This window comes from Physeter macrocephalus, chromosome 11, assembly GCF_002837175.3.
Source record: "Physeter macrocephalus isolate SW-GA chromosome 11, ASM283717v5, whole genome shotgun sequence".
In the NCBI taxonomy this organism is placed as follows: Eukaryota; Metazoa; Chordata; class Mammalia; order Artiodactyla; family Physeteridae; genus Physeter; species Physeter macrocephalus.
The window spans coordinates 39978126-39987762 of NC_041224.1; the positions used below are offsets into that span (position 1 = coordinate 39978126).

General features: G+C 46.4%; 1 protein-coding gene across 1 annotated transcript in view; it reads right to left on the reverse strand.

Annotated features, from left to right (window-relative positions):
• The window catches only part of TMC3 (transmembrane channel like 3), a 58683-nt gene that overhangs the window by 20795 nt on the left and 28251 nt on the right, over nt 1-9637 (reverse strand). The window contains exons 9-12 of the mRNA XM_007115193.2: nt 9329-9372; nt 5012-5159; nt 3537-3646; nt 979-1057 (exon numbers count right to left, since the gene is read on the reverse strand). Of these exons, the coding sequence (XP_007115255.2) occupies nt 979-1057; nt 3537-3646; nt 5012-5159; nt 9329-9372 (381 nt within the window). The remainder of the gene's footprint in view (nt 1-978; nt 1058-3536; nt 3647-5011; nt 5160-9328; nt 9373-9637) is intronic.

The following is a 9637-nucleotide window of genomic DNA, read 5'->3' on the forward strand; positions in this document are numbered from 1 at the left end:
TGTGTATATGTGTGTATGTGCGTGTGTTTGTGTGTGTATGTGTGTGTATGTGCCTATATATGTGTGTATGTTCGTGTGTGTATATGTGTGTACGTGCGTGTTTGTGTATGTTCCTGTGTTTGTGTATATGTGTGTATGTGCATATGTGTGTATGTGTATATATGTATGTATGTGTGTATGTGTGTGTATGTGTGTGTATGTGTATATATGTGTGTATGTATTCAATATGTATGTGTATATGTGTTTGTGTGTATGTGTGTGTGCATGTGTATATATGTGTATGTGTGTGTGTGTGTGTATGCGTGTGTTTGTGTATATGTATGTGCGTGTTTGTGTATATGTGTGTATGTATATATGTGTGTATATGCATTTGTGTATGTATGTGTGTGTAGATATGTATGTGCCTATATATGTGTGTATGTGTGTGTGTATATGTGTGTATGTGCGTGTTTGTGTATATGTGTGTATGTGCGTGTGTTTGTGTGTGTATGTGTATGTATGTGTGTATGTGCCTATATGTGTGTATGTTCATGTGTGTATATGTGCGTGTGTTTGTGTATGTTCCTGTGTTTGTGTATATGTGTGTATGTGCCTGTGTTTGTGTGCGTATGTGTGTGTGTATATATGTATGTGCCTATATACGTGTGTATGTGCGTGTGTTTGTGTATATGTGTGTATGTGCGTGTGTTTGTGTGTGTATGTGTGTGTATGTGCCTATATATGTGTGTATGTTCGTGTGTGTATATGTGTGTACGTGCGTGTTTGTGTATGTTCCTGTGTTTGTGTATATGTGTGTATGTGCCTGTGTTTGTGTGCGTATGTGTGTGTGTATATATGTATGTGCCTATATACGTGTGTATGTGCGTGTGTTTGTGTATATGTGTGTATGTGTATATATGTATGTATGTGTGTATGTGTGTGTGGTGTGGGGGAGGGGGCAGTGGTTGGCTGGGCACGTCCCCAGGACGGAGCACTCACCTCAGTGCTCATGCTGTTAACTTTGTCCAAGAGGGCGATGATCAGACTGTAGAGGTTTCCCAGGTACAGCACAAGGACCCTGAAAGCCACAAGCCCACCTTGAATGACCAGACCACCACTCCACGGTTCTAGACTGACCGCAATTTGGGAGTGACCACCATGTTTTGGCTAAGACAGTTGTAGGTTGCCACACTTGGTTTCCTTCAGAATCAGACTGTGGGCATTAAAAAAAAAAATACAGAATTCCAGAATCTACACTGTTTCAAGAGGTCTGGATGGGGTCTGGGAATCCTTTTATTTCCTTCCCAGGTGATTCCACTATAGCCGATCTCTGGATCAGTATTTCAGAACCACTGGTATAGCAGACAGTGTGTGAGTTTAGGAAGCAGGGCTCTGAAGTGTAGTGTGAATTATACGTGTCCTTGTGTCATGTCAATAATCAATTATAAAGTGATTTTTCAGGCATTATCCCATTTGAGACTCACAACTCTGTGAGGTCCATAGTAAAACAACCCCCACTTAAGGGACAAGGGTGTTGAACATGGGGAGGGCTTAAGTCACCTGCTCGGGTTTACACAGTTAAAAAGAGGCAGGGTGAGATTTCAGGATCGCAGCGGTCTGGTTCCAAAATACAGGCAGAACCTGTCAGACGGGCTGAATCAGTGAGGGGCTGTGGGCACATCTACACCTGCTCACAGGTGGGCAACCTTGAGCAGATGGTACCTGCCCGCAGCAGCCTCTATCAGCCAGTGATCCAAGACTTGATGCCCGTTTCCCCGGAGTTGGAAGGTTTTGGGGAAACACGTCGTGGAGTTTCCCCGGCTGCAGCCTTGGGTCTTAACAGAAACATGTCTGGGAAAATGAGATGAGAAAGGAAAATGGCAGGTTTACAAATCTCTCACAGGACAGTGGTTGGATCTTGGAGAATCATGAAGCCAGTGCCAGTTGGTGAAAAAGAGAAAGCAGATTTAACATGAGGAAAAGACTCCAGATTGGAACTTTGAGTCGCCCATCCCCACAGGCCTTCATCTCCTCAGGTGTAGAGTTTACCACCTGTGGCCACCGGTGTGCAGGAGTGAGCAGGGAAACAGGGGCTAGGACACCTCCGGGGGCATCATTCTGACTCATCTTGGCTTTCCCTGTGCACTGTGGAGGGATTCCCTTCAGCTTCCCTTTCTATCTCTGTCTTCACCTAACACAGGGCAGGACCCTCAGAGTCAACTTGGCACTTGTTGGCTGAAGGAAGGACCGAGAGAATTTAACCCTCTGCTGTCTTCGTGTTGCATGGCTCTGGTTCTCACTGCGCCCTGAATAAAAGGTAACTTCGTCTGCTGGTGAGTCAGTGGAACTAAAGTAATATATCCTACTCTTATTTCTAGAATTAGCCTGAATTCATCAGGGGCAAGTCTCTTGAAGCCTCTGTTTCTCTAGTTTTGAACGACAATAATGAGGCCAATCTGTATAATAGGACTTCTGTTACACCAAATGCAATCATAGAATTGATCCTCTCCAATGCCTGCCGTGAGGGAGTTGCTGAGGACGGCACTTCTCTCTCCTAGGTCAACAGAGGAGGTGCCGAGCAGAGCACAGAGACCAGGGTTCAAGGCTGGGGGGCTGGGAGTCTCTTCCAGAGCTACCCTGGGTGAGGGGCTTCCACACACCCCATGATCTTTCGAGTGATGTTTTTCTATCTCTGAAATGACAGTTGGACTTCAAGATCGTGGCAAACTACAGCCTTTTAGCCAAACCCTACCCTCTTCTATTTTTGTAATAAAGTTGCAAGGAACTCGGCCATACCCTTTGGATGATGTATTGTCTGTGGCTGCTTTTGTGCTACCACCTCAGAGTTGAGCCACAGAGACCGTGTGACCCGCACAACCAAAAATATTTACTATTCGGTGCTTTACGGAAAACACTTGCCGACTCCTGAGTGACAGCCATTCTTCCCAAAGTGATCTGTGGGAAATTTGTTCTGTGGAATGTGATCAAGCATTACAAGAGAAAAGCACAATCCAAACACTGTAGACCCGGGAGGGATGGGAGGTAAATCAGCGGGGCTTGGACAGTGCCACCCTCTGCGACAGTCACCCTAACAGAGACGGGGATTTTTCGGGAAGACAGTGATGATGCCAGCGCTAGAGAAGTGTGGTTTCAGGGGCCTGGCCCCTCTGACCTCCCCCTCCCCCGCCCCTACTCCCCGCCTGCTGTGCTCACGTCTGCATTAACCACCTGTATTCACACCCACTGACCATCTCAGCACAGCCACCTCCTCTTCCTCCTCTTGTTCTCATCACCACCTTTTCACCCGTTTCTTCTGTCCTGTCCTCCTGGTCCATCCTCTCCAGCCCCCTCCTCTCTCCCTGCTTCCTCTTCCCCCTTTTTCCCCACCATTCTCTCCTGTGGTATCCTGCTTTTCTTGAGATGCAGCCATAGGGGAAGTCCTGTGCTAAGTTTTGGGGGGAACGAAGCAAGCCCTGGCTCCCGAGGGACTGAGTTCCCACAGTGGGTGGCCGGACGGGTAACCCACAACAAGCCATTTCACAGAGGGGTGGCGGTACCTTGCCAGCTGGAAGCGCAGTGTGGTCCGTGGGTGGTACATCTCCAAGGCGGCGATGAGGTCAAAGGCTGATGGTGCCAGCATGGTGACGAGGGACACCACCACGCTCACCTACCAGGAGAGGATGTGCCCCACTGAGCTCCTCGGGGCCCCGCATTCCAGCCTCCCTCACCTCACAGTTGGTCTGTAGCCTAATGTTTGGTCGGGGAGGCGGGTATTCAGAGGGTCATGCAGTTCCTACATGGAAAACCTCCCCCAAATCTTGGCTAATTAGCTGTTTTCAAAAGGCCACTTTGCCATGGGTTTATTCCTTCTAGGAACACTCCTTAATCTGAAGACACTCGCACATGACTTTTGGGATTTACTGCTGTCTCTGCCACCTTCTCCAGTTACCATCTCATTCTATTGCTATTTCCCTTACCTTGGATGGAAGAAGGAAATAACTGTAACTGTTAAGAATAGAAAAGGGAAGGCTGAGAGGTAATTTAATATTCTTTCTGCACATGGAAGATTAATTATCTAGAGAATTATGCCTGGCTCTTGTTTCTCTGTACTTATGTACTTTCTCTGCAAATGAAAACGGAGGCTTAGCTGGTACACAAGAGGTGTGAGCTAAAGGAAGAAATAATTTCTGAATTTACCTTTAAAATATCTATCTACACACAAGCCCATATTTATCAATATATAACCCACTTAATTGACGTAAAACACAAAGAGGTATGGGAAGAGATTACCTAATGCAGTCTCAGATTTTGAAAAATTATTGTACATTGAGGATAAATTGATAAGTACCACCTTGCCTGCACACTTCGTTTTTTAAATCCCAAGGATGATAATCATTTTCATACAAGTGGTCTGAGAGGTAGCATTTGTGCTATTTCTACCACTCAAATCTTTACAGGTAAATTGAGTCAAGTGTTCAGGACAAGAAACTTGCAATAAATATAAAGAATTATAAAATTGTTTATAACCTTCCTCTTGGTAATCTTCATGGGAACATTCCCATAAATGGAGGGGAAAGAGCGTTTTAAAAAATAAGCCATTGGTGTGGGGCTGTTTGGGAAGCATTAGTTGTGATTTAGAAATATGGAAAGTACCTAAATGTTCAATAATCCCCACACGGTCAACTTTGACACATGCAACGAAAGACAGTACCGTTGCTAACGCAAGTCTAGGTGAAGTCAGTTTCTGGAAACGTGTATATAAAGACACACGAAGCCAGAAAAGCAAAGCACAGTCGGCAGCAAAACTCAAAGGTAAAGACTGTGCAAATGCCTGAAGGTGTTTTTGAATCAAAATCTTCCTCATTAAGACCAGTGAAATCATTTAGCCAAGGCTGGGTGTTGCCACTCTGGCTCCAAGCTCTTACAGTCCGTGCTCTAGAAGAAGACTACAATTTTTCCGTGGAGATGTTTCCAGGGAACCCACTTAAGAAACACCCAGGAAACAGAGGGGCAGCTACCGTTGTGTGGGTACCTCGTTCTTTTCCCAGAGCGTCAGCTCCTTCTTGGACTGTGCCAGCTTCTGGGACCGGTCCACCACGAAGTAGATGAGATAGATGCTCCCAGCCAGCGAGAGAAGCACCAAGATGTTGGCGACGACCCTCAGGCAGATGGTCACTGCCCTGCGGGGAGAGGCAGGTATGAGGACGATATACCGGGCTCTGCACAGGGCACCCTGATGCACAGGAAAGGCCAGTGAAGGATGGGAAGACATTTACTGCCAAGTGGATTCTCTGCCCTGAAGAATCAGTGTTCTTCCCCCACCCCCAGAATCCCTCATTTCCTAAGAGATCAACAGTGAGTTATAAATCTAAGCCACCAGCATCAGTGGGGCTTTAAACACACACACACACACACACACACACACACACACACACACACGCTCTGGAGTCTGAGTATTTGGGCTTCAGTGTTTGCTTTGCCACTTAAAATTGGAGTCCTGTGGCATATGCATATTTCAGTTATAGGAGCTCAAGTACGGGTGTTCAGGAGAGGGAAGGGGAGAGGAAGAAAGGAGGGGAGGTAATGATCCTGCCTCTCATTTCACACCATGATTTCGATATTACACCACGTATTTACTTGGAATTTGTTATGTCTTTTCCCTCTAGAAAGCAAGCGCTCAATTGTTAAAGTCTTCTTCATGGCTGTATTCTCAGCTCTCAGACCAGGCCCAGTACCTAGAAGCACTTCATAAATATTTGCTGGAGGAAGAAGTAAAGAAAGGAGCTGGGACACGGGCTCCTCTTTCCTCACCAGTTTTCACTTCCCAAAGGCCTCTTACAATCAACCGTGATGCTACTACAGTAAGTCCCCTACATATGAACCTTCAAGTTGCGAACTTTCAAAGATGCGAACGTGCATCTGGAACCTGTGCCATCCACGTCAGGCGTGAGTGACAGCGCAGCTCGCCCTCCGTCTCCTGTTGCTGACGATCCTTCAGCTCTACCACCTCCCCCCTCCTCGCCCTCCTCCAGGCAGTAACTCTTCTTGCCTGTTCACTCGATGCCAGCCCTTGGGTGCCAGCTGTTGTACTGCACTACTGCACTTTTCAAGGTACTGTACTGTAAGAGTCAAAACGTTTTCTTTATTTTGTGTGTGTTTGTTTTTATGTATTATTTGTGTGAAAAGTATGATAAACCTATTCCAGTACAGTACTAGAGAGCCGATGGTGTTAGTTGGGGACCTAGGCTAACTTTGTTGGACTTACGAACAAATTGGACTTACGAACATGCTCTCGGGATGGAACTCGTTCGTATGTAGGGGACTTACTGCATTTACAGTAAGTTTCCAGTTTTAATTGAAAAAACCCCACTCTTCCTGGAGGAAAACTCACTGACTCCAACTGGCTTATCTTTAAGGCATCTGCTTCCGACTTTGGGGTCAGTCTTAGTCCGTTTTCCCTGAAAGCAGAACCTCAGGCAAAGGTGTGTTTGCAAGGAGTTTTTCTGGGAAGTGATGCCAGGAATTGTGCGTGAAGTTCTGGGGAGTGAGACCAGAGAGAAGGGCAGGCGGTACAAGGTGTGAGTGGAGCTGGCCACAGCTGGAGGCAACTGCAGGGCCTTCTGAGGGGCCTGTGAAATGCCATCTCAGAAATGCCCGGCCGGGGTGAAAATGAGAAGCCTTGACCATCAGCTCCTGTTCCCTGGTGGTCAGGGGCCACTCCAGAGCACTGACTCCCAGTGTCGCACCCAGTCTTTTGGTTGCATGCACGCACGTGGACTGGGATCTTGTGGGTGCCCCACATTGCAGCCTCAGAGGAGCCCTGGGCAGCGAGCAATGGGTACCAGTGGAGGCTCTGAGGGGCAAGTGTGCAGCCGGTGGCAGCCTGCACAGCCTGCCTGGCATCTGCTGGAGAAAGAGGTGTGGCCAGGAGGATCTGGAGGGGCACGCGAGGGGTGTACCACCCGCTCCCCACCTTCTGGGTGACCTTGGGCAGGTCACAACATCTCCTTCTGCATGCATCTTAGGCTTTCCTCTGCGCAATGAGGAAACTCACTCCCAAATGGAATGGTAAGTGTCACCTTGTCTTCTGGCAGAGGAGAGCTTTAGATAAGGCGTCATAGAGCACCAGAGATGGAAGACTTGAGAGTGAGCTCCATTAACACCACCTTAGTGCTTCTTCACTTCCTCCTGTCCCCAGATCACGCTGTCATCATTTATAGGGTCATGCTACCCACGTGGTCCCTGAGGCAGGTCCTGCGTTTCTGGTCACCCCTCCCCCCCTCCGGCACTGTTGGTCCTTGTGGCAATTACACCAGAAAATGCACGTGATGGGCTTGCGGGGGAAGTAGGCAGTCACATGTTAGTTTCCCCCTGTCTCCACCCTCTTCCTTCCACCTCCTGTTATAATATCCTGGATATCCCAGAATACCTCTTACACATCTATTTTCCTCAAGTTTTGACAGAATCAGGAGGACTCGGGATTTGTGTGTGCAAGAGAGATGAGAATTCGGTTTCTTGTTGATTTGCTTGCTTGTAATAATGAATCATTGAATGAGACGTTTTTTACCTGGAATGCATTTAGGATGGCAGGAGCTTCCAAATTTGAGGGAACATAAAAACCACCTGTGAGTTTTGCTTTGCGAGACCTGCTAAGAAGGTGGAGCCTTGTCTCTCACTCCCAGAGACGTTAATTCAGTCAATCAGGGTGGGCGCCAAAGGGGTCTGCGTGTGCAATGCCCGCGGGTGATTCTGATGTGGGTGGGTGCTCTCCTTCCTCTGAGAAGCACGGATGGAGTCCCATCCTTTCATTTCATAAGTGAGGAAGTGGAGGCCCGGAAAAGTCAAGGGAGTTTCAGGGTCATAGAAGTTAATGACAAAGAGAGGGCTAGAATCCATCTTCTGACACCCTATGGAGAGTCCTTCCCACCACAACACCCTGCTTCCTCTCAGGGGCTGGGTGTTTCCTCACTCCCCAGGCCTCCAGCACTCCCCAGGACAGTCTTTGTGCACGGTAGGAACTATTCGTGGGGCTTAAAGAACCAGTGAGGTTGGACCTAGAGACTGTCATACAGAGTGAAGTAAGTCAGAAAGAGAAAAACAAATACCGTATAATACCGCTTATATGTAGAATCTAGAAAAATGGTAGAGATGAACTTATTTGCAAACCAGAAATAGAGTCACAGATGTACAGAACAAACTTATGGTTACCAAGGGGGCAGGGAGGGTAGGATGAATTGGGAGGTTGGGATTGACTTATATACACTACTGTATATAAAATAGATAGCTAATGAGAACCTGCTATATAGCACATGGAACTCTACTCAGTGCTCTGTGGTGATCTAAATGGGAAGGACATCTAAAAAGGAGGGGATATATGTATACGTATAACTGATTCACTTTGCTGTACAGCAGAAACTAATGCAACATTGTAAAGCAACTATACTCCAAATACCGTATAATATCGCTTATATGTAGAATCTAGAAAAATGGTAGAGATGAACTTATTTGCAAACCAGAAATAGAGTCACAGATGTACAGAACAAACTTATGGTTACCAAGGGGGCAGGGAGGGTAGGATGAATTGGGAGGTTGGGATTGACTTATATACACTACTGTATATAAAATAGATAGCTAATGAGAACCTGCTATATAGCACATGGAACTCTACTCAGTGCTCTGTGGTGATCTAAATGGGAAGGACATCTAAAAAGGAGGGGATATATGTATACGTATAACTGATTCACTTTGCTGTACAGCAGAAACTAATGCAACATTGTAAAGCAACTATACTCCAATAGAAATTAATTTTAAAAAAGAACCAGTGAGGATATTGGATGAGCAGGCGTGTCTGGCCCAGGAGGACAGGGTCATTGCCTTTCTGTGTCATCCATTCTGTGGCCGAAGGGCCTCATCCTCACCAAGGAAGCCCTCACAACCTTGAGAAGAACTCCAAACCCGAGAAGTAACCTTAGAAGTTTTGTCAACAAGCATTGGATACTATTTGTGTCCTAGGACTTCAGAGATTTGTTGCTAAATAAAATTAGTCTTTGCTTAGTTTAACAAACTAGAAATTGGTGCTAAAAATATCTTTTATTATCTAAGTAAAAGAATAGGAAGCTGGTCAGCCTCAGACCTCTCACCCTACTGCCAGATCCATGGAAGAAGGAAGAACTCCGAAATACTGCTATTGAAAAATTATGGGGTTTCCACATTCTACATTACCAGAAGGACAGATTTTAAGGAGAAGAACTGCCTGAAAAGGTGTGAAAATGAGATATAGTCTGGTGATTTTTCTACTAAATTAAAACAGCTTATCAATGAATTCAGGATGGGGAGTCTTCATACATACAGGTTTTTGCTCTTCTTCTTCTCCTGTTCTTCCAGTATAGCCTCCTTTAAAGAAAGACACATACGGTATCAAAAGCTTAGCATCATCGTTAATCATAAATATTTAGAAATAGTTTATGAAAGAAATGACTTATCCAGTATTTTTTTTTTTTTTTTTTTGCGGTACCCGGGCCTCTCACTGTTGTGGCCTCTCCCGTTGCGGAGCACAGGCTCTGGACGCGCAGGCTCAGCGGCCATGGCTCACGGGCCCAGCCGCTCCGCGGCATGTGGGATCTTCCCGGACCGGGGCACGAACCTGTGTCCCCAGCAT